At 40.9% G+C, this 25,437-nt stretch overlaps 1 protein-coding gene and 1 long non-coding RNA gene across 4 annotated transcripts in view; one reads left to right on the plus strand and one right to left on the minus strand.

The window, feature by feature from the left end:
* LOC109427067 (A disintegrin and metalloproteinase with thrombospondin motifs 12) overlaps nucleotides 1-25,437 on the minus strand; it is a 112,848-nt gene that overhangs the window by 77,481 nt on the left and 9,930 nt on the right. For all 3 annotated transcript variants that reach the window (XM_062842217.1, XM_062842216.1, XM_029872734.2), the window contains 2 exons: nucleotides 22,271-22,577; nucleotides 2,065-2,230 (listed from right to left, as the gene is read on the minus strand). In XM_062842217.1, coding sequence (XP_062698201.1) covers nucleotides 2,065-2,230; nucleotides 22,271-22,577 — 473 coding nt within the window. The remainder of the gene's footprint in view (nucleotides 1-2,064; nucleotides 2,231-22,270; nucleotides 22,578-25,437) is intronic.
* LOC109401607 (uncharacterized) lies at nucleotides 17,859-18,905 on the plus strand. Its single transcript, XR_003897276.2, has 2 exons — nucleotides 17,859-18,535; nucleotides 18,597-18,905. It is a non-coding gene; the product is annotated as an uncharacterized LOC109401607 (long non-coding RNA).

The following is a 25,437-nucleotide window of genomic DNA, read 5'->3' on the forward strand; positions in this document are numbered from 1 at the left end:
TTAAACTCCTGAATTATCAGCCGTCATACATATCGTCAGATAGTTGAAGTAAAAGTTAAAAAAAAATTATAGGTATATACAAAATGTAATTTTCATCCAAAACAGTGCTTGTTTTTACACTATTTTTACAATAATTATTTAAGTGTGTTTCAAAGTTTGTATTAAAAGTTTGAAAACAACAAAATAAAGGTTCCGTATGAAATTTGATAGTGTGTGTGTGTGTGTGTGTGTATACAATTCAACTCCCACTGTCCGGCAGTGGTATTATGGAAGAAAGATGTCTGCAGTTTTCTGTGCGATTTTTAATGAATGTCACATTCAAAACTGAAACCATCTTTAGCCCGGGAGTTGAAAGGTGATAGCTCTGTTGGGATCCAGTGACCCGTTTCAGAATGCCTGGTTACTCACGTCCATTCCGAGGTCACTTTCACTTACAACAAGCTCCGCATGTGTACATTACCGTTATCAAATGGATAATGATATTGCAAACACACTTCCTGCTTCAAAGATAATCTTCGAAGCTGGCGCGTATTTAGTTCAATTTGTTGTAGTAATATGTAATTAGAACAATCTCACCAGAAACCATCCAAGGTAGCGCTGCCATCACTATTGAAACTGCTTTACAGCGCGGTCACGGTGTCACGCTTACTCCTTGCATCTCCGCCGTCGCGTACGCAGTTCGTCATCATTGGAACAAACGGTGCTTCACAAGCGCTTCATCATTCGCATCGCAATACACAAAATTATGCACATGAACCTACACTATGATTTTCTAGCCACTCGCGAATCACTGATGGCGTGGCATATTAGCCAAAGACGAGAAAAGAACGTGAAAAACTGGAGCAAATCAAAGCCACACCATAAGCACTTTATAATCGAAAAATTACCGGATGATTTCAAGAAACGGGGAGTTAACGACAAATTTTCACACTCGATACGTACTTTGCCACCGTTTGCGAGCCTCGAGCGGTAGGCAGCGGTATGCAATCACGCAGAAAACTTTATTTACATCAACGCCGGATGGCGTAGCACTACCAGACATTCCATTAGCGCGGAACTAAGATTGAACACAATTCTTCACATTTCTTTTCACAATCAATAAATTATTTCAAAACTACACAGAACAAACACTCGCACCCGCGGAAGTACCATCCGGATGGCGTAGCACCGGTCAAACCGTCGGCGAAATCGCGAAAAAGAAAAAAAACTAACAAACGCGAACGAAATATGACGAGCAGCTTAGAAAACGTCTGCACGCGGCAAAGCCTACTGCGCTCCTTCATCTAGCTTCCGTATGAAATTTGATAGTATGCATTAAAAAAAAAAAAAAAAAAAAAAAAAAAAAAAAAAAAAAAAAAAAAAAAAAAAAAGAAATAATATGCTGTTACATAACTTTTATCAACTTGTTCATTTTACCCCATCGATTGTCCATTTTACTCCCACCGATTTTTTTCAAGCTATTTTGATGCACGTTTTGGTGAAGAAAATAATCAAAGAAAACAATATTTTCTAAATGCAACCCCTTGCTAGATTTCTAGAGTATATCATTACCTTCCATGTTACTCGGAAAAGCAGATGGATTTTGTCGCATTTTCACTGGAAACGTCCAAGATGCTTACGTTGTCCACTACCCCCCACAACCCCCACCTGAAAAACTACAAAACTCCCAAAAACGCACTTGTAACATATCCGAAAACCGCTCAAATCCTCTGAATCTTGCTGAAACGCCTCTGAAAACCCCCTGAAAGTTTCGAGACGATCGAAATATTTTTCAAATTATTGTGAATTTTCAAAATTTTACTTCGAAATTTTTCGAAGTTTTCAAATTTCAAATACCTTATTCTCAATTCCTACTTTTAAGAAATGGGTCTGTTATGCGAGTTAGGATAGTAATGATATTATCGTGTAGCAAGCACCAATCATATACTTTTTGAAACTGACAGTCAAGATTGCCGTCAAATTAATCAATTATCCCAACGATATTATAATGATACACGTTCAATCGCCACAATTATTGATAACTGCTACACTTCCACCAAACAAAGAAAAAAGAAATCCACTCACCAGTCCGTTGCAGGCGGACAGGGCCACGCGGGACTGCTCATGACCTCGGATGTGTCCTTGGTAGTGACAGCTGTTGATGTGCTTCTTGGGACGTGCTCGGGTGCGTAGATCTCGCCGGTGGCGCTCCACTACCATTAATGGCGCTACGAACGACTCCGTCGATGGCCTATGTGTTGCACCGGACAGGCAGGGGGAGAGAAGAACAGAAAGAATAATAGTTGGTCAGAAAATCAGATCCAGATCAATGATGCGCGATTGCGGGTTCGCGATGCGAGTTGCGCGTTGCGGTTGCGGCGGGCGGCGGAGGAGAAAATTACCCACGGGCAGACGGACGCCACGCATGCCGCGTCCCAATCAGGCACCACATACTGGGAGAGATCGTGGCCGGCGGCTGGTCTCCCTTCTTTCCGGGCGGACAGGCCAGTCTCAGTCAGCCGCGTCCAGACCAACAGTTGGATATAATTTTCATTTCATTGTCTTTTTATGGAAAATTAAATTCCGCTCATATATGGCTACCTTCTACATCTGTCTGCTGTCGGCGCACAGTGGTTTACACTAGAACAAACTGCGGTATAAGGTATTTTTTTATTTCTAATTTGCAGGACTTAAGTCCAGGAGAACGATAGAGGGATTATCCTACTTCATTAGACGTACAAGATACAGTAGTGTGTTCAACAGACTGTAACCATTTGAAAGGATTTTCGTTGGTAAATATCAGGTTTGTAAACCTAGAGGTAATCGTATAGAAATGCCGGGATTATAATTTGCATACTCATCACATTTTTACTGAAACTAATTGACAAATTGAGAGATAACATTTGTGAAAAAATACATTCTCGTGAGATTTGAACCCACGATTAAGTTTTCGCTGGACCGGCGCTTTAACCAACTAAGTCACAGAACAGGTAAGTATTCTGCATAATAGAAAGCCAAACTGACTTCACATCATGAACACTCCTTTTCTACACAAATCCATCTCTCTTTTAGCTTAGAAGCCAATCCACACTCGCGTTTGTGCCCACTAACTACAAATGAGAGTGAATTGTTTTTCTTTTTCGAAGCCGAGATTTACTATAGCATTCCGCTTACTTAGCCACCAAGCAGTAGTCTGTTTGTTGGTGTCTACTTTAGTATGCTCGAAAACTCGGCACGGCCGCACGCTTTACGGTCAACTGCGCCGATGCGACGCAAGCTAGGGTACAATATCATGGGTTCCAATTCCACCAGAACGCGATTTTTTCACGAATTTCAAGTCTCGATAGTCAATTAGCAACATTCTATGCCTTCTAATTACAAATTTTTCCAGTATGTTTCCGTCTTACTAGTAAATCTGGTAAACGCCAGTAAAGGGCAATATATATCATTGATAATGAAATAGCTTTATCCATGTCAGGACTTGGTTCTCCGGCAAAGCTTATTAGGTTAACACGTGCAACACTGCACGCACGGTAGTGGTCCAGCATATAGATCTACAAAGAAATATACATTCTGTGCATTTAAATGATTTTTTTAGGCGAATATGGTCTTCTACTGCCACATAGTCCTTATAGTCTGTGCGGTAAGCGCACGGCTATTCAGCATGACCATGATTAGGGTGTCGGGTTCGACTCCCGGTCGGCGCAGGATCTTTTTGTAATGGAAATTTACTTGACTTCCTTGGGCATAAAATATCTTCGTGCCTGCCATCATTGAGAGAGGTTGCTCTCACTTAACAACTGTAGAGGTGTTTTGAGAAGTAGGCTTTGTTCCAATTGGAAAATTACGTCAAGAAAAAGATAATGATCTTCCACAAAGTTGTTCCTAATACAGGTAATCTTCGATATAACGTACCCTCGATATAGCGTACTCTCGATATAGCGTACCCTCGATTTAGCGAATTCGATATAACGTACATTTTGCTTCAAGATAGCGTACAGCATTGAAAAAAATCATTTTTTTTCTAAATAATAACGCCCAGATAAACTGGGAAATCACTTAAATCAATGTTTTGTGGCAGCATTAGCCTTGTAACCCAGAATTAGCGCAAATTGAGAAAAAAATGGTGTACGTTATATCGAAGCAAAATGTACGTTATATCGAAGCACGAAAAACGAAATATTATATTCGTGAGAACTCATGTTTTTTCATTAATAATTTTGTGAATTTTACCGAAATCATTATTTGGGGTTGATTCCACATTGAATCCATTAACACTAGCAGAAACAACATTAATTTTTTCTCTGCTTCGATATAACGTACACTTCGATATAACGTACAAAGAGAATTTAGTTTTGTACGTTATATCGAAGAGTACCTGTAGTAATTCTTAATAAGGGCCTGTCCATAAATTACGTAGACTCTAAGCAAGGGGAAATGAGGTATACCCAGATAACCAATTTGCACGTATAATGAAGTTTATGTTCATGTTATACGTACTTATATGCGGTAAAGTTACATAGCATAAGATGCAGTAAATGTGCCTTATGCGTAAAAAAGTGGAGCCGCTATACGTGCATTGACGGAAAAATAAAAACGCTATATGACTTGAAGCGATATCTTATGCATGGTCTGCATGATTGTGACGTGATATATGTAGCATCTTATGCGACTTAATAATATTCAAAAAAAAAAAAAAAAAACAATTCTTGTCACTATAGTATCGAACTAATAACCTTTGGAGTATCGAGCCACACTTCAGACTTAGCACCAAACACTACTTATGAAACACAATGGCTAATTTTCATAACATTCTAGCTCATCTCAGTGGTTGTTGGACTGCACTTAGTTTCCCTGCGTTGTAGGTGTTTGGCAGGCTACCCGACTAGAAAATTGTAACAAAAACTAAACATAATCCTTACAAACTATGATATTCATAACTCATTGTGATATAATCATGTTTATCATCCTGGGTGTTTTCAAAATACCATAACTCAATTATATAACATTATGATACAAATGTTGTTTTATAACTCATTGTATTATAATTTAATTTTAAGTCTTCGACTTTTGAAATGTTATGTTACAAAATTGTATCAAATTTTGATAGAAGCTAGTAACCCTGAGGCTAAAATCTATATCTCATTTTGTTATAATTTTGATATGATTATAACATACCTTACCTTACCGGTCAGGCTAAGGCCGGGGTGGCCTCTGCTGTACATAGTAGCCGCCTCCATTCCACTCGGTCCATGGCTGTTTGTCTCCAGTTCCGCACTCTGCGTAGGGTCCGCAGATCGTCCTCTACTTGGTCGACCCACCTAGCTCGCTGCGCTCCACGTCTTCTTGTACCGGTCGGATGACTCTCGAGAACCATTTTAGTCGGGTTACTATCCGACATCCTGATGACGTGACCCGCCCACCGTAGCCTCCCGATTTTCGCGGTATGGACGATGGTTGGTTCTCCCAGCAGCTTATGCAGCTCGTGGTTCATTCGCCTTCTCCACGTCCCGTCTTCCATCTGCACTCCGCCGTAGATGGTACGCAACACCTTCCGTTCGAAAACTCCAAGGGCGCGTTGGTCCTCTGCACGTAGGGTCCATGTTTCGTGTCCATAGAGGACGACCGGTCTAATCAACGTTTTGTAGATGGTTAACTTCGTGTTACGGCGAACTTTATTCGATCGTAGAGTTCTGCGGAGTCCAAAGTAGGCACGATTTCCTGCCACAATGCGCCTCTGAATTTCTCTGCTGGTGTCGTTGTCGTCGGTCACCAGTGAGCCCAAGTACACGAATTCTTCAACCGCCTCGATTTCATCACCGTCGATATGAATTCGGGGTGGCGGGCGCGGTGATTCCTCCCTGGAGCCCTTTGCCATCATGTACTTTGTCTTCGACACATTAATGACTAATCCGATTCGCCTGGCTTCACTCTTTAGTCGAATGTACGTTTCCGCCATCGTCTCAAATTTACGAGCAATAATATCAATATCATCGGCGAAACCAAGCAGCTGAACGGACTTCGTGAAAATCGTCCCACTCGTGTTTATCCCCGCTCTTCGTATTACACCCTCCAAAGCAATGTTGAACAACAAGCACGAAAGACCATCACCTTGCCGTAACCCTCTGCGAGATTCGAAGGGACTCGAGAGTGTCCCTGATACTCGAACTACGCACATCACTCGATCCATCGTCGCCTTGATCAACCGTATCAGTTTATCCGGGAATCCGTATTCGTGCATAATCTGCCATAGCTGTTCTCGATCGATTGTATCATACGCCGATTTGAAATCGATGAACAAGTGATGTGTGGGCACGTTGTATTCGCGGCATTTCTGCAACACCTGGCGGATGGCGAACATCTGGTCCGTTGTAGCGCGTTCACCCATGAATCCAGCCTGATATTGCCCCACGAACTCTCTTGCAATCGGTGATAGACGGCGGCATAAAATTTGAGAGAGTATCTTGTAGGCAGCGCTCAGTAGTGTGATCGCGCGGTAGTTCCCGCAATCCAACTTGTCGCCCTTTTTGTAGATGGGACAAACGATACCTTCCATCCATTCCTCCGGTAATACTTCCTCCTCCCAAATCTTGGTAATGACCCAGTGTAGTGCTCTCACCAGTGCTTCTCCACCGTATTTTAGAAGCTCGCTTGGTAGTTGATCTGCTCCAGCGGCTTTGTTGTTTTTCAACCGGCCAACCTCCTCCTCAATCTCTTGAAGGTCAGGGGCCGGAAGTCTTTCGTCCTGTGCACATACTCCTAGATCTGTTACCACGCCACCTTCGGTACTTGCAACGTCGCCATTGAGGTGCTCATCGTAATGCTGCCGCCACCTCTCGACCACCTCACGCTCGCTCGTGAGAATATTCCCGTGGTTATCTCGGCACATGTCGGCTTGTGGCACAAAGCCTCTGCGCGAGCGGTTCAGCTTCTCGTAGAACTTTCGTGTGTCCTTAGCGCGGTACAGCTCTTCCATCGCTTCGCGATCTCGTTCTTCCTGTTGGCGCTTCTTCATCCGGAAGACTGAGTTCTGCCTGTTCCGCGCCTGTTTGTAACGTACCTCATTCGCTCTCGTACGATGTTGCAGCATTCTCGCCCATGCTGCATTCTTCTCGTTTTTCAACTGTTCACATTCGCCGTCGTACCAGTCGTTTCTGTGATTCGGAGTCGCGAAGCCTAGTGCTGTAGCCGAGGTACTACCTATGGCGGATCGGATGTCCCTCCAGCCATCTTCAAGTGTAGCTGCGCCAAGCTGCTCTTCCGTTGGTAGAGCCACTGCTAACTGCTGCGCGTAGTCTTGAGCCACTTCTACGTTACGAAGTTGCTCGATGTTGAGCCGCGGCGTTCGACTTCGACGCGTGGTGATAACTGTCGAAAGTTTTGAGCGCATGCATACAGCGACTAAGTAGTGATCCGAATCTATATTCGCACTGCGGTATGTGCGGACGTTGGTTATATCCGAGAAGAATTTACCGTCGATTAGAACGTGGTCGATTTGGTTCTCTGTTTGATGGTCGGGTGATCTCCAGGTGGCTTTGTGGATATCTTTGCGGGGGAAGAAGGTGCTTCGGACTACCATACCACGGGAGGCTGCAAAGTTTACGCATCGCTGGCCGTTATCATTCGATACGGCGTGCAGGCTGTTTCGCCCGATTACCGGTCTGTACATTTCCTCCCTTCCTACTTGCGCGTTCATGTCGCCGACAACGATTTTCACGTCACGCGGCGAGCAACCATCGTATGTTTGCTCTAACTGCGCGTAGAACGTTCTTTCTCGTCATCGGGTCTCCCTTCGTGTGGGCAGTGGACGTTGATGATGCTGTAGTTGAAGAAACGGCCCTTAACTCTCAACATGCACATCCTTGCGTTGATCGGCTGCCACCCGATCACACGTTGTCGCATCTTGCCCAACACTATAAATCCTGTTCCCAGTTCATTGGTGGTGCCACAGCTTTGGTAGAAGGTAGCCGCTCGATGCCCGCTTTTCCACACTTTCTGTCCAGTCCAACAAAGTTCCTGCAACGCCACGATGTCGAAGTTGCGGGGATGTAGTTCGTCGTAGATTATCCTGTCACATCCTGCGAAACCTAGTGACTTGCAATTCCATGTTCCAAGTTTCCAATCGTAGTCCTTATTTCGTCGCGTGGGTCTTTGCCGATTGTATCGAGTCGTATTTTCTCCTATGTTATTCGCAATGGGGATTTTTACGGGTGGCTTATTGGGCCTACGCCAACACTCCTGTCTCGCCGGAGGGCCATCGTGCCAGTTTTGTTTAACGTCCCAACCAACACTGGGACGACCACGCTGATGGGGCTACCACCTTGGATCTAGCTGGGCGTGGTGCAGCGTTTCTTACTCAGCCGCTGGATGCCAGAACAGACGCTGTTTGAGCCGCACCTCCTTGGTGAACAGACACTCGGATCGTACCTCCTCAATCTAGCTGAAGTCAGAAGGACAACAGTGCCCAGGCTGCACTACCAGCTAAGCACACAACTCTTAGCTGGCGGTCTTTGTCATCGCTTGACCCGTGGAAGCATGAGGTAGGAACTTGTGAGGACCAGAGCAATATTGGACGCTCTCCTTATCGACTCACCGTTTTGCAGCCCATGATATGATTATAACAAAATAGGTTATATTCTTGATTGGACAAGTGTACTTTTTGTTACAATTTTAGTTATTTTAACATCATCCTGCATTAGTTATAGAGAACAACATAACACAATATGATATAAACTTGATATAATTTTCTAGTCGGGTATCTCGAGCTCAAAATGAGCAAAGTTCGTCGCAATAAAACATCAGAATATCGTCTACTATGATGTAGTCGTACATGATAAAAGTTAATTTGTGCTCTTATATGACTTTATCAGATACATCGCAATAAGTTCAAAAATAATATAATATGCGATGAAAATTGTACCTCAGCCGTACATATATGCGATAGTGATCTAAAATAAAACGTTATACGATGTACAGCGTGCATCCTTATGCGATTCCTGGTTGTCCGGGTAGTCTTGTCAAAGTTAAAACTTCATAAAAAATCCGAATTTTTTGTATGAACAAAAGTGTACGAGTGGAAGGGGGTGTGTATGAGATGGCCAGATATGAGTCGACGTAGACGTGACACAAAAACTGCTTAAAATTTAATACAAGAATTTGCTGTTACAAAATGAGCTTTGCTTGATAAATATCAATATACCGCGCCACTCTCAGGAAAATTATTTATCGGTGTAGTAAATTCCACTTAAGGTGAAACGGGACGCCGAGTTATTTTTCCTTTCTTACCTCTCTTTTTAACAATTTGCCTGGCGATTTTGAAGATGGTAATCTCGAGCTCTATCACACTGAAGATGCTGAAAAATTATCAGCATATGCACTGCAAGTGAGTACCCAAGCAACACACATGTTATAATAGAGTTACGACAGCGCAAGTTTTGGTTGTATAGAAGCAGAGCGTTAATGATTAATCATAAATTTAATCATGATTAATGATTAATGATTAAGATTAATCAAAAATCAGTAATCATAATTACCAAAATTTCTCATTTAATCATTAATCATTAATCTTAATCACACTGATTTCGCAATTTAATCATTAATCAGTAATCATAATCATAAGAAAAAAAATTAATCAATCATTAATCATTAATCACCAAAAATTTTTCACCATATAAAATATACGATCCAATTTGAATTGGTTCAAATGCTGTTTTTCTTGATTATTTTTTCAATAATCTCCCAGACAGAGTTACCTTTTACTTCTGGAACTTCCAAAATATTTTAAACAATAATTATATTTTAATCATTTCCTGTTTTTTGTGATTGATTAATCATGATTAATCATGATTTTTAATCAATGAGCCATTTTTAATCATTAATCATAATCAATAATCACAGATAAAATCAATTTTAATCATTAATCATAATCATTAATCATCCCAAAAATCAAATTAATCATTAATCATAATCAATAATCACCGAAATTTGAATTTTAATCACCGATGATTAATCATGATTAAAATATTTGTTAATCATGAACGCTCTGTATAGAAGTTTATTTGACGTAATTCTAACATTGTGTTGAAATAACGTAAAATAAACTTCTATACAACCAAAACTTGCGCTCGTAACTTTTATATAACATGTGTGTTGCTTGGGTATACACGATGATAGGTTTTTGTTACAAAATATGAAGTAGAAGCTGAGATTACCATCTTAGTAGAAACAGAGGTATGGCGGATATTTCCTCGACCGCCCCGTTCGCCCTTAACTCTTTTAATATGATAGAGTCATTGGGGGGAAAATTTGAAATATGTAAATTGTTGCTACTTTATACCAAAGAAACAATGAGTTCTAAATGGTGACTAAAACATTTATTTTTAGATCATTTTCCAAAAACGTGAAAATGGTTTAAAAAATTTATTTTTGAAAATGCATTACAGTCTCAACTAACTATCGACAAAAAATATAGAAGTTTTGTTTTCTTTGAAAAGAAAACAAACAAAAATGCTCAAACAAAATTCCGCCTTATGGTAAAGAGGGTAAAAATTGCCTTTTCAATGGGATATTGATAAATAGATTATTATTTTTTCCATCAGCTTTCCACTATGCAACCATGATCCAATTGGTGTACACTGGCATTATCAATAGGGTTAGCAACACTGCCAGATTTGTTTTCACAATTTCTGGAGCCTTGCAGGGGAATTCAAGTTCCAAAGGTATACCAAATAGTCTCAGGGGGTTTAAAAGGTTTCAGGAGCGTTCCGGTGGTTTTCAATGGGTTTCGGGGTGTTCAAGCGGATTTCAAAAGCCTTCTAGGGTTTTCAAGGGGACTTCACGGGTTGCATGAGGTCTCAGGGGCCGTTAAAGGGGTAGTCTGCGTGATTCCAAGAGCGTTTCAGGGATGTCCAGGGGGTTTTAGGGGCGACGCACCAAATTGCAGAGGTGTTTAAGGGTTTTAAAGGACTTTCAGGATGTTGCAGTGGTTTCAAGGGCAGTGCTGAAAATGTCATTTTTACATATCTAAATTCAACCACATGCAGCTCATTGTGGAAGTCCAACCTGAGAATATGGTATATGAAAAACATATGCGGCTAGACCGGTTCTACAAAAAAGTCACGAAAAACCTGCTCTTTTTGAATACTTCAGGCAAATGTCACGGACTACCTTCAAAAAATGCCAATTAATATTCACCATGAATTTTATTGGCATTTTTTCGAAGGTAGTCCGTGACATTTATCTTAAATATTTGGAACAGATCGGGGTTTTCACGACTTTCTTGTAGAGCTGGTCTAGCCGCACAAATTTTTTATATACCATATTCTCAGGTTGAGCTTCTAAAATGAGCTGGATGTGGTTGAATTTAGATATGTCGAAATGACATTTTCAGCACTGTTCAAGGGCGTTCCACACAGATAAAAATAATGAAGTTTACACGTCATGTAAACTTCATTTTAGTCATGTAAACTTTCAGTTATGATGGTTTACATGCTATATCATGTATATTTATGTTATATGTGATGTAAAAACTCTGAGTCATGCTGAATTACATGACATTACATAACATGTAATGGAGGTTAATAGATTTCAGGTGCGTTCCATAGATTTTCAAGGAGTTTCAGGGACGTTCAAAGGATTTTAAGTGGCTTCAAAGAAGCTCGTGTGGTTTCAAGAGCGTTCCAGATGTTTCCAAGAGGGTTTCGGAGCGCTCCAATTCCAGTGGAACTCCAAGTGTTTCAGGGCGTTCCAGGAGTGTTCTAGGGGATCTCAGTAAGTTTCTGAAGGGCCAATCACGTTCCAAAGGTTTCAGGGGTGTTCCCGGAGATTTCATGTGGTTTCAGAGAGTTTCGGGAGGTCTTAGAGGCGTTCCATGAATGTTCTTGGGTCCTTTCGGAGTTGCAGGGGTATTCCAGGGGATTTCAAGAACGTGCCATTAATCTAACGGTATTCTTTTCGGAACAATCCTGACATTCCCGAAAAAAAAAATCCCCTGGAAGCTCCCAGGGACCCCGGAAGCCCCTCCGAAACCAAATTCAATTGAAATTGTAGGACATATCTGGATCTAGACTAGTATTGGGCAAATCTGATTGAGACATCGATTTTTGTGAATCGATTCGAGTCGGATCAGCAGAATCGATTCACCGATTTAATAAGATGCTTTGAATCGATGTTTTCACATCGATTCGATGTTAATAAATATTACAAAACTATAAAATGATTCGTTTGCTGCATGTTTATTTGTCTTAATAAATTCAATATCACAATTTGAGAGAAAAATCCTGAGATCGTGAGATTTCCCAGAACTCTGAGAATTATTCTCATATAGAACTGGAATTAACTCCCGCAGATTGCTGAGAGAAATGCCTACAGAATCTTCAAAGAGACTCCTTAAGAATTCCGAAAGAAGTTCCTCTTGAACTATGAGAGAGATTTCTTCAGAATACTGAAAATACACCAGAATCCTGAGCAACATTATCTAGAAAAGAAAGCAAGACTCCTCCGGTATCTTGGTGGGAATTCTCTCTGAATTTTATTAAGGATTTTCCTAGAATCCTGAGAGAGATTACTCCATATCTATGAAACGGATAGTCTCAGAGTCTCGAGAGGAATTCTCCCAGAATCCTATGATAGATTGTCTCAGACTCCGAAGAGAAGCTTTCCCCTGGGATTGTCCCAAAATGTTCCAGAACCCTAAGAGGGATTAACCCAGAACTCTGAATAGGATTGTACTAGAATCCTTAGATGAATTCTCCCAGAATCCTAAGAGGAATTCCAAGAGTGGATCTTCCACATTCTTGAAATAAATTCATCTAGAATACTGAGAGAGATTCTCACAAAAAAAGATGTTCGGATTCCTACGAGAATTCCCCAAGAAACTTAAAAGAAATTACCCTAAATCCTGAAAAAGGTAGCTTTAAACCCTAAGAAGGATTTCTCCAGAATCCTGAGAAAGGTTTTCTCAAAATACTGGGCGGGATTGGCAAAGCAACCTGAGATATACTCTCACAGAATCTCGAGAGTATTCCTCCAGAATCCTTTTAAGAATTCCCAAAATATCCTGGATGGACCATTAGAATGCTAAGAGTAATTCTGCTAGAATCCTGAAAGGTATTCCTCAGAATTCTACAAGTGATTCCCCAGCATCTTGAGAGGGATCATAAGAGAGGTAATTCCAGATTCTTGAGAGAAATATATCTAGAAGCCTAAGAGAGATCGTTTCGAAAATCTGATAAGGTTTTTCCCTGGAAGGGATTACAAAATGGACTTCCCCAGCATCATGAGAAGGATTCTCTGGAACTCTGAGAGGTATTCTCACATAAAACAGGAGATTACCGCAGATTCCTGAAAAACATTCCTCTAGAATCTTTGAAAGGATTCCCCTTCTTCTGAAAGGGATTATCCCAGAACTCTGAGAGTGATTCCTTTAGAATACTTTAAATTATTACAACAGAATCTCATGAGAATTTTACCATAACCTTGTCAAGGATTTTCCCTGATTACTAAGAGGGATTCTCCAGGAATCTTGAAAGAGATAACTGGGAGCAACTGTTCCTGAACACAGAAAACAAAATTCTACTGGGATTCTCGTAGATTGCTAAGAAGGATTTCTTCCGAACCCTAAAAGGAATCACAAAATCTATGCTACGGATTTCCCAAAATATAAATTTGTCTAGATAATTCTGCCCAGAATCTCGTGAGAGATTCTTCAATAATTAATAATTCTGAAAGAAAGTGCCATAGAATCTAGCCCCAGAATTCTAAGGATTTCTCCAGCATGAGACAAGTTCCCCAGAATCTTGAGAGTAATTTCCCTAGAAACCTGACCGGGATTACTCCAGAAAGCCAAATTTTCAGAGAATCTGGCGAAGAGTATCCGCAGAATACTTAGTGATATTCCCCCAAAATCTTAAAAGGATCTTACGCAGAATCCTGGAAAGGATTGTAGTGATCCTATGTGGGATTTCCCCAGAATCCTAAGAAATAATCCCCCAGAATTGTGAGAGGAATTTTGCCATAATTCCAAGAAAGCTGAATATGATTCTCCAAGAAGTCTGAGAGGAGTTCCTGAGAATGCTGAGGAAGATTAACTCAGAATTCTGAGTGGGATTCTAAGTGAGGGTCTTCCTGAATCCTTAGAGGAATCAGCCCAGATCATCCAGAATTTTCTTAGCCCTGGTAGGGAATACCTCAAAATCCTGAAATGGTTTCCCTTAGAATCCAGAGATTCCCAATAATTGTAATAGGTATTCCCATATAATACTGTTAAGAAAAATCCTCTTCCATAATTCTAAGGATTGCTTTGAAATTCTGTGAGTGATTTCTCCAAAATGCTGAAAATTATCAAACCAGTATCCTAAGAGACCTTATCCCAGAAAAGAGAGAGAAAAAAATTCCCATAGGACTTCTCCCACAATTCTGGGAGAGATTACTCCAGTTTTCTGACATGGATTCTCTCAGAATCTATAGATGAATTCTTCCAGAATCCTGAGGGATTCCCGAGATGGATTCTCCCGGAATCATGTGATGAATCTCCTCAGAATCCTGAGAGAAGTTTTTCTCGGAATTCTCCCAGAATACTTAGACGGATATTACCAGAACTCTCTGACGGATTCTTCTAGAATTCTTTGAGATAAATTCTCCTGCAGTATTGAAAGATACCCCATTAGAATCCCCAGAGATTGTCCCATAACCCTGAGAGGAATCCTAAGAGGAGACCTTCCACATTTTTTTGTTTCTTTGGCGACTTTGCTGAGACGGAATCAAGAAGCATAGGCCTGACAATAAACTCTAACTAAACGAATACATGATTGCGGATTGAGACATAGGTGGCAGGCCTAGGACACCACGTAGCTAGCCAAACTGCCATTTGTTGAAGAAGACCCAAACGTTCGGAGAAATTGAATGAAGCATCGCCGCTAGACGCTGGAGTACAACTACGCTGAAGTCAACAAGGAAGATAGGCAACTATACTTCAACTAACAGTTTACTCTGCTTATTTTGGTCACTTTTGGACCACTGTGCTCACCAGCAAGAGAGATGGTGAGTGCACGATTGTGCTGCCGCCGCGCCGGCCGGGTGCCAACTGCTGCTGCTGGGTGGGTAGCGAGCAAGAAGTTGAGCATGGATAGGGTAAGCGGGTGCTGGTGGCTCCCCCGCTGGGGCGTGCGCGATCGGAGCACGGAAGGGAGCGAAAGCGAACGTGGAAAATAACTCGTTTTCAAGAATCAAGATCGCGCGGTTTGTTCTGTGCTGGCCTGACAGACGTCGGCGACGAAGACGACGACGACCGGACGACCGGACGACGGTGTGGCGCTTACATGTTGATGATGAGCTTTGTTGCACTCTGCTGGCGGCGGTGATGATGGGGTGACGTGAGAGCAAATGATCGATAGGTTCATGTAATGCTGGTGGATCAACAGCAGCAGCAGCAGTACCTATAGGTATCGGTTGATTCTAGGCATCAGAGAGAAATACTTGGGCAGCTCGTGTGCGCCTGTGGCGACAAACTGACGTGGGGGATTTCTGTTGTGAGACGATTTCTTACTTATAGGGAAGTGGAGCCATTTCGGCAGGGCTTCTATTTTGGGCACTCTTTCGCTCTAAATGGAGACGGCAGCCACGAGCCGTGTATTATGGAAAAATATTGTTGATTCACTTTACTATTACTTTAGAGCTTTTAGTAGAACTTGTTACTTCAGACTCTAGTTTAATTTAAAAACACTTCACTAATACTTTACTTTTGCAAAAGAAAATAAAAAATGAATAACTCTTTTAAAGAAAAACTAGAAAGGACGAGCAAATTCCTTTTAATTCTACTACTGTGCTTATCTTCGGACATGTCCGAAGATAAGCACAGTAGTAGAATTAAAAGGAATTTGCTCGTCCTTTCTAGTTTTTCTTTAAAAGAGTTATTCATTTTTTATTTTCTTTTGCAAAAGTAAAGTATTAGTGAAGTGTTTTTAAATTAAACTAGAGTCTGAAATTGTTGATTCAGTTTTATCTTGAATTTGATGTAATACTAAATAAATGAATGAATGCCGAGGGTGACGGGTTCGATTCCCAGTCGGTCCAGGAACTTTTCAAAATGGAAAATTCCTTGACTTCCTTGGGCATGGAGTATCTTCGTGCCTGCCATACGATATACATTCTAGTCTCTTCTAATCTCTTCTAATGAATGAAAATATGTATTTCTGGAGTTTCTTTTGGTATTTCTCCAGGATTCGGTATTCAGAAAGAAAATCATTCTCAGTGTTAACCAATACATACCCGTTGAAATTCACCCAAGAGTCCCTTTTGACATATACCAAGAATTTCCTTCCGCAATTCTTAAAGGAGCTCATCCGATTCTTGAGAATTTCCTACGAGAATTCCTCCGAGATTATTTTCCAAAATTCCTCCAGAGATTCGACCAGGAATTCCTTCTGGGATTTCAACAGAATTTCTTTCTGAGATTACTTCAAAAGTTTTTTTTTTATGATTTCATCAGCAGTTCCTTCAGGGGTTCTTTAAAGATTTTCTTCCTGTATTTTTCGAAGAAATACTTATGGGTCTCATCCAAAACAATCACCACGAGTTTTTTTTTGTAGGGTTCTTGTACGAATTCATTCTGGTACCTATGCGCAGAAGGAATTCTTTCCGGAACTTTGATTCAGAACTCTTCTAAGAGATTTTGCTGGATTCTATCTTATTTCATCTTTGAAATTTCTCCAGGGTTTCTTACTGCGTTTCCTCCAAGAGTTCCTTATGGTTACCCTAGATTCTGGGCATTCCCCAATGGAAATTCCGGAGGAGTATCCGGAAGGAATATCATTGAAGGTGCCATAATACGATAAGTTAACACTCCAAATACCGTGATAGGAAAAAAGTGGGAACTAAAAGTTTGAACAGCTTGTTCTCAGCCGTCTGTGATCTGATTTAAATTTTTTTTTTCAGGGATCTTCTACCCAACTCTTCTACTTTTATGTTTTGCAAAAAAAAAAATATTTAGGGATGCTTATTTTTCCCCCAGACTAGCGTGAGTAAGGAACGTTTTTATTTAAATCGTAGTTTTTTAAATCGTTAATCGTAAATGACTAGAAATCGGTATATTTGATATAAGGCATACTGTAGAGGTAGAATACGATTTGCGTAGCTATCTTGAACATCCCTAGCTACAAATGAACTCGATTCCCGACCGGCAAGTTCTCTAGTGCTCTTGATAAGCATCCTAGAAGGTTCGAGTCTTCAGCAAAGTGTTTTATATTGATGGGTACTACTCTTTCACGTATTCTACATTGATCTAGATCTGCTCTAACCGATCTAGATAAGTTTCATTATTGATATGGCTCTCTAGAATACTCGAAATGCATCCTAGAAGGTTGCAGTCTTCGGCAAAGTTATTTGGATTGATTAGTACTTCGCTTTGACGTCTTCAGTGTTGATCTAGATCTGCTGTAATTGATCTAGATAAGTTTTATTTCTCTAGATGTTTTGAGGTTATGGCTTTCAGTCTTGGAAGAAAAACTCAAAAACGGATTGTTGTTGATTGTTGTTGTTGAGATAAATAACAGCAGATCTATATCAAAGCCGATGAGGTAAAAGTGAAGTACTATTCAACGCAGAGAACTTTGCCGAAGACTGCAACCCTCTAGGATGCATAGCTAGAGCTCCAGAAAGTCATGTTGAAAACTAAAATACAGCAGATCTAGGTCAAAACCACAGATGAAAAAGTGAAGTAATAACCAATTCGGAGAACTTTGCCGAAGACTGCAACTCTATATGATGCCTATCGAGGATTCTAGAAAATCATATAGAAAAATAAAGCTTATCTAGATCAATTACAGCAGATCTAGATCAAAACTGAAGACGTCAAAGTGAAGAATCCAAAGAACTTTGCCGAAGACTGCAACCTTCCAGAATGCATATCGAGTACTTTAGAGAGCCATATCAATAATGAAACTTATCTAGATCAGTTACAGCAGATCTAGATCAATGTAGAATACGTGGAAGTGTAGTACCCATCAATATAAAACACTTTGCTGAAGACTCGAACCTTCTAGAATGCTTATTAAGAGCACTAGAATACTTGCCGGTCGGGAGCCGTGTTCATTTGTAGCTAGGGATGTTCAAGATAGCTACGCAAATAGTTTATTACCTCTATACAGGCTTGGCATTGGTCACGAGATTCACAAGTATGCTACGGTTATGCTCGTAACGACCTGCGTAAGCACTCGCGATGTTAGCAACCATAGATCACATACGCTAATGGGCAAATCGTAACCAAGAAACCATTGTTGACCGTAACGATTTGTTTGTTTGTTCGACCATCCCAGACTCTGACCTTCAGTCAATTTGACCGTCAGCCCATCAGTCCCAGTTTATTCACGACCTCAAACATTTCGTAATTTTACGTTTTAATTACTACCGGAAGAAAATTGTGTAGGTCAATGCATCAACCCTATTACATATTGATATTTTTTGTAACCTCACTCTTCTTGGCCGATTACTAGACCTAGACGCGATTCCTGTTACCGTTTCCGTAATCGTCCGCGCATCGCTTGGTGTATAGCTACAATTGGTAGGTACAGGTTTGCTGAATTATTTGACAATGGAAAGTCACATTTCCCGTTTTATTCTAGTGAAAGAGCCCCTGGAAGAACAAGGACCGATAAGGTGACGTTGCCCTGTTGATATCGACATGCCGAACATTCCCAACGTTCCTGAACATAGGCGGAACGTAAGCTTACGCGTTTAGTTGGCCAAGTCTCCACACTGTAGGATTTCATCTGGTCCAGGGCTAAAGGTGATCCCAACCCTCGGCCCACCCAGGCGCTGTCCTCAATATTCGACAGCGCCTCTGCAGTCATAATAAAGTGAATAATATTGAACTAATATGTATTTATGTGAATAAATATCTGATGCAAATGTTTTTAATTAATTATTTCTTACGCATTTCTGAAAAAGGTTTGGCCGAACATATGTGAGAGCTAGAGCAACATTTGATAGAACAGGTCGTTCCTACTGCGGCCAGCAGGCATAGGCGAAACTACCGGGGGTGCCAACTACAAGGGGGTTGCACCCCCTTTTTTTTTCCTTCTAAACCATAGGGGGATAAATCTGCTCATCAGACACCCTAACAGGAAGGTTAGGGTAGTGTGGGGATGAGGCCGTCTTCTACAATGCCGGTAGAAGCCAGGACTACTTTCTCCTCGACCCACTAAAACACATTCCTATGGTCGCCAAACCCTACGTCTCTCCGAAACCACCAAGAAGGTATTGCTTCAGAGAGGGGCTAGTGCATATCGCACCCTCAAGGTTAGCTGCCGTAGCCTAGCAGCAACGAACATCGATGACTCGCTCTGGAGAGTCCATCACGATAGCATGCTGGCGCTTAGCCAGTTTCCCGAGTGGTCCTCGCCACTCCCTTTGTCCTCGGAAGGCGGGCAGGGTCAACCCTGCCCGCGCCCTACTGCTGAGCGGACATCAAGAACTGATGCCCACATGCAACCCGATCTGACCTGCTGAAGGCAAGGGTATCACTACCCTTCAGGCCTTATCAGATGCATCCGTAGGTTGCAGACAGCAGGATCTCACCTACCCCGACCCTTGCCGGGGACCCCTTTCCAACCGCGGGCTCAGATCCAACCCAGTAGACTGACGCCACGACAGCACCGCTACCGGGACTTCCTCTCCGCGGCCACTTAATCGCTGTAAGGGTCGATCTCGACCGCAGGGCACCGGTATGATGCCATGCACCCCCTAGAATAATTGAGATGCAATGCTGTGCGATATGCGGCGCTGAATGATGAATAGATGAACTAATGAACATTTGTTCGTAGTGGCCAAAATCCGTTGTTTCGCTCTTGTAACTGCTGGCCTAGCGCACTGTGTTAAATTATATTTCATAAATCAAGAGTGTTGACTGCTCGTGAAAACAAATTCTCAGTGGTCAGAATGCAAAATGGTGGAGTAATTTGGATGAACACTGTAGTTTTGTAACTACTGCAATGACCTTCATGACCGTCGATTCAGTAGTCGATGACGGTCGTTGTTTGAAAAACTTCATTGAAGTTTTCTATGGTTACTTGAACCTTTCTTTCCATGGACGTTCGCAACCCGAAAAGCTTCTGAGCAACGGCGTAGACGATTTGATGAGCCTATTGCGATGAAGCGAATGTGAATGCGGAAGAATATTTTCTGTTACATGAAAGTGATTGCCAACGGTGACTAATGCCAAGCCTGTCTCTATATCATGCCTTTTTGCCAAGTATACCGATTTCTAGTCATTTTTCGTGATCACTCTTAAAATTTGGAACGGTAATCAAAAATAGCGAGGTTATTTAAAAAAGTTCCTTACTCATGCAAGTCTGCGGAAAAAACGAGCATCCCTAGAAACATATTTTTTACAGAACACAAAAATAGAAGAGCTGGGTAGAAGATCCCTGATTTTTTTTTTGAACCTGACCACAGACGGCTGAGAACGAGCTGCTCAAAGTAAAAGTTCCATCTTTTTTCTGATCACGGTATTCCGCGTGAGTTTTTTTTTATCACGGTATTTGGAGTGTTAATGAATGGGTGACACAAACAATTTTTGCTGAACTAGTGTAACGATTTTTTTTTGTTAACTTCCATTTTATGTAGCTTTAGCTTGAGCTGCATTGACCGCCCGTAGATGCCTCTCCAGTATCGTCAGACCACCTACACTCACACAAGAAACCAATGAGATATCTGCCGGAGACTACTAGCAGGCATTTTCAGTGTGTAGGCGTTGGTGATCTCCTTATTTAGGCGACAATGGTGCCTGCCACGTCAGATCGCAGGGAAAAGGAAGAAAGTGATGGTTGCAATCATTTGTATCATCAACCCGAATATACCTTTGCGTCTGCACAAATTCATGCGGATATCGAAGTGTTGTTGTTGGTTGGATTTGGTTGGCAGAGGGTTCACACATTGGAGGGAGAAAGTATGTAGAAAGATACAATGTAGGAAGAAAGGGACGAGCCAGAGAATGAACCCAAGACCTTCTGCATACGAATCAGAAGCGGTAGCCACTAGACCACCATGCCCGTTGTTAACTTCCATGTTGTATGTAAACCTAAGCTATGATGTTTTATTTTTGCGTCGCTTCCTACAAAATACTCTCTCAAATTTCATGCCGCCGTCTATCACCGATTGCAAGAGAGTTCGTGGGGCAATATCTGGTTGGATTGAAGGGTGAACACGCTATAACGGTGTTGCAGAAATACCGCGAATATAACGTGCCCACTCATCACTTGTTCATCAATCAAAATCGGGCGTATGATACAATCGATCGAGACCAGCTATTTCAGATTATGAACGAATAGGGATTGCCGGATAAACTGATACGAATAATCAAGGCGACAATGGATGGAGTGATGTGCGTAGTATAACGTATAACTCTAAGTATGTGACTGTCCAATATTAATTGTGCATAGAAAACAATATTTCAACATGGAAGTCGTAAGCCATTTTGAAATTTGATTAAAAATTCTCATTAGCTGTAGAGTTCATTCTGAGCTTGTGCTGTATCGCGCAGTCCCACCTACCAGCATGTACTTTGCCTTAGACTCATTCACCACCCGTCAGTTCTTTGCTGCTTCACGTTTCAGGCAGATGTACAGTTCTGTCACCGTTCCAAATGTTATAGCAATAATATCCATGTCATCCGCAAAACAGACAAATTGGCCGGATTTGGTGAAGTAACATTCTGTGCTTTCTAATTACAAGTTTTAAGGTATACTCCACCATAAATCATTATAATGGTGGAGTGATTTTAATCCAAAAAAAATGTAGAAAATTAGATTGGAAGGCTTATTTGATTGGGGTCTCCAGTTAGCCTAATGATTGAGGCAATGGATCGTCAATCCGGAGACGACCGGTTCGATTCTCGTTCCGGTCGGGAAAATTATCTCGACTCTCTGGGCATAGTGTATCATTGTATTTGCCTCACAATAAACAAATTCATGCAATGGCGGGCAAAGAAAGCACTTCCATTAATAAGTGTGGAATTGCTCAAAGAACACTAAGTTGAAACGAGGTAGGCCAAGTCCCTGTGGGGACGTAGAGCCATAAAGAAGACGAAGAAGCTTATTTGAATATGTTTAGAACTTAAATGATTTTTGCTATAGCCATAAGGTGTTTCAAATACTTGTCTTGAAAAATATTTAAATATTACTCCGGATCCTGCACCATAAATCTAAATTGATCGTGATAGAACTACAATAATCCAAGAAAAGTCTTTGCATTTAAAATCAAAGGCACTCTTTCTCTGAATATTACTCTTAATACTCACTCCAGTTCCAAATGCAACGTCTGATCCTCGACGTCAACATGATAGTGTAATTTTCCATCTGCTGCCTCACCAAAGTTCGCCGGGCTCCGTCGTACCCGGCGCTGATTAGGTGCTTCATCATCGTGCTGCTTTTCGTCGAAAACACTCCGATCGAGGTGTCGAGGTGGTTTGTTTTGATATTCACGATGATGATCGTCGTGATGGTGATGATGATGATGTGTTAACTGGTGCGAGATTAGCTCTCCCTGGTGGTTCACCTTCCGTGGTATAACTAGCACAGCATTCTCCAGATGATGTGTAAATAAACCTGCGAAAGGCGTGACCGAGAGGGCACGAAAGAGAAAAGAACAGCTTATTATTGATGGATCGCCACATTTTCTACGGAACAAATGAAGCAGGCATAACAGATTCAGTGAAAGGTAAGTGGTATTTCCATTATTTTCATTCAATAGATCCTAAATCATGATCAAAAGTATTTTGTATATGACGAGTTCAATTCCATCTAGAATCTTTTATAAAATGACGGAGGAATACGCATCTCATTAGGGACGTAAAGTCATAAAAAAGATTACTATGCTTTACTCGATCTTTCTAGAGCGGTTTGTCAACTGTCGTCGTAAATTAGCACCGATTCATCGAGAGGCGCCTCTACGGATTGCGGTTTTATTCACAAGTGACTAGTCTGTACATTTTCTACCATTGATCAAAGGAGAAAATGTAAAGCTTGGTGGTTTTACCTGTCGATAAAATAAATCGGTTAACATACTTGAATGCACATAAATTGCATCGGATGATCCTCTGCAAGAGGATCAAATCAATCATGTGACTAATGCTCGCAATAGCCTCGTTTCCAACAACGATCGCACTACCGTCGCGTCGTCGCGCTAGCAAAGAAAAATAGCCGGCGACGACAGTCGCCGTCTTCTCAGTCGATGGAGCGTAGCTAAGCTTCAATGGTTTGTGAATCATGCTCGAAGCCGAGTGTGGAGCCATTCAACAACGAACGGTTGGTCGCTCGTCGAACAAACATCGTTTAATCTGCTCCTCACGAATATCGGCATCAGTTGGTACGCCGAGATTGACAACTCTATTATACGGGTTTACTGTCGTGTTTGATGTGTGAATGGTTGGTTAACGGGAAAGCGGAAAAGGTAAGTAGGTGTATATCAGCGAACTGGAAGATAAGATCGATAACACGCGATGGTGAAGAAGAGCAAAGAAAAAGGAAACGAACCATTTTAAAGCACTTTACCCCTTTACTTAAACCGAAAAGAATTCAGTTGAACAAATCAATCAAAAGAGCGAAAAAAAAACGAAAACGTTTTATGCTGTTCAAAACGAAAACTAAAAATTAGGATGAAACAACTTTACTGAGTGAACAAGAAAACAGAAATAAATAAGAAGACAAAGATGATTGAGAAGACATAGGTTACAGAAAAGACATAGAATATAGAAAGAACAAAAAACACGTACAACAAAAAACAGATTTAGATGACAGGCAAAACAAAAACAAAAAAAAAAAAAAAATAAAAAGGATATTAAATGCGATCAGATTTGATTTATAGCCTTTAATGGTGCCTGTCACGTTAGATGGTATATAGGGAAAGGGGAGGAAGTCTATTGTAAAAATCTCAATTTAATGAAAAACTTTTCAAAGCATATCGAATCACACTTCCGATCTGGCTCCCGACAAACTCAGAAAATGTGCGTTCTTCCTTCGGAACGGTAGTGTAACCGAGGATCCCGAGATGAACTAATGAACCGTTGGTCTAGAACCAGCCATTCAAGGTCTTGCTGAGTAGCTATGCTAAGAGTTCGGGATGTATTCGGGATCGTAGAGAAAAATATTCAAATTAACGTTGAAAATGAAGAATGTCACTTTTTTACATTTTTGAATTAATTTCAAAGAGCTCCTGCCATCATTTCTTATTCTCGACAGCAATTTTTAGCATATGAAATGGAGACACTTAGGGATGAATTATAGTTTTTTAGCAAAACATCCAACTCATAAAAAGATATCATACCAAAAAAAAAACTTGAAAATTCCAGAGAAATCGATGATATGGTAGAAATTTCAGTCCTAGTGAGTAGAGATGCCAGATTATTTTATCAAAAATCTGTATCAATACAGATTTTTCTGTATCACCGTATTTGAGGGTATAGCAGACACTGATTTCAATGGGAACAAAGAAAAATGTACAATTTTTTGACGATTTTTATTTTTACTGGTATTAATTTTTCTTAAACATGTGTGAAAATGTACAAATTTTCATAAATTCTTTTAAGTTTAAGCAACAACTTATAAAGTTTTCATTAAATTTATTGCAAATGACTTCAAATTTTATGCTTTCTGGAGAAATCTGTATCGCATATTCAAAATCTCTATTTTTCTGTACTCTGTATCTTGTCTGTATGGAAGGTCAAAAATCTGTATAAAACATAAAAATCTGTACATCTGGCATCTCTGCTAGTGAGAGTTTCTTGAAATCTTCGATTGAACTTTTGATAACTTTTAACAATAGCGTTGACGAAATGTTATTATATTCCAGCGATTACGGAGCCAGTATTAAAAAGCATCCTGGAAATACTAGAATAATTTCCGATTTTCTGATCAGCTTTAGGTGATCTTCATTCTACAACATTATAAGATACATACATACGTAGATAGATGTATTTCTTAAAGAGATTTTCAGCCCGAGGCTTGCTCATCTCTTCATATCTTTTATGTATGAGACACAAATGTGTATATGGCCAGGCTCACTGTGCAGACTAAGGGCGCCACCATTTAAAAATTTAATATGCAAATTTGGGTAAAAATCATTCTTACCTGAATTTGATCAACATGAAGCCATCGTAAATGCCTCTGAAACTCCCTAATAGTCACTGAAGCACCTCTGAAAATTGCCTCAATTTAAATCTCCATCCAACCGTCTGAAATGTCCTCATGAGATTTTCTAAAAAGCTCCCTAACACCAATTGAAACTCTTCTGGAATCCCATGATACCATTTGAAAACGCCTCCTAAAAGCACTCCTAAATGCCCCTGAGCATCCTCAGAAAGTATCCGAGTCCTCCTGAAACGCCTCTGAAAACCCCTTGAAGCCACCGAAAACGCCTCTGAAACTCCCTGTGGCTCTGCAAAACCTCAATAGACACTGAAACACCTCT

The sequence above is a fragment of the Aedes albopictus genome, chromosome 3 (genome assembly GCF_035046485.1).
Source record: "Aedes albopictus strain Foshan chromosome 3, AalbF5, whole genome shotgun sequence".
NCBI classification, from domain to species: domain Eukaryota; kingdom Metazoa; phylum Arthropoda; class Insecta; order Diptera; family Culicidae; genus Aedes; species Aedes albopictus.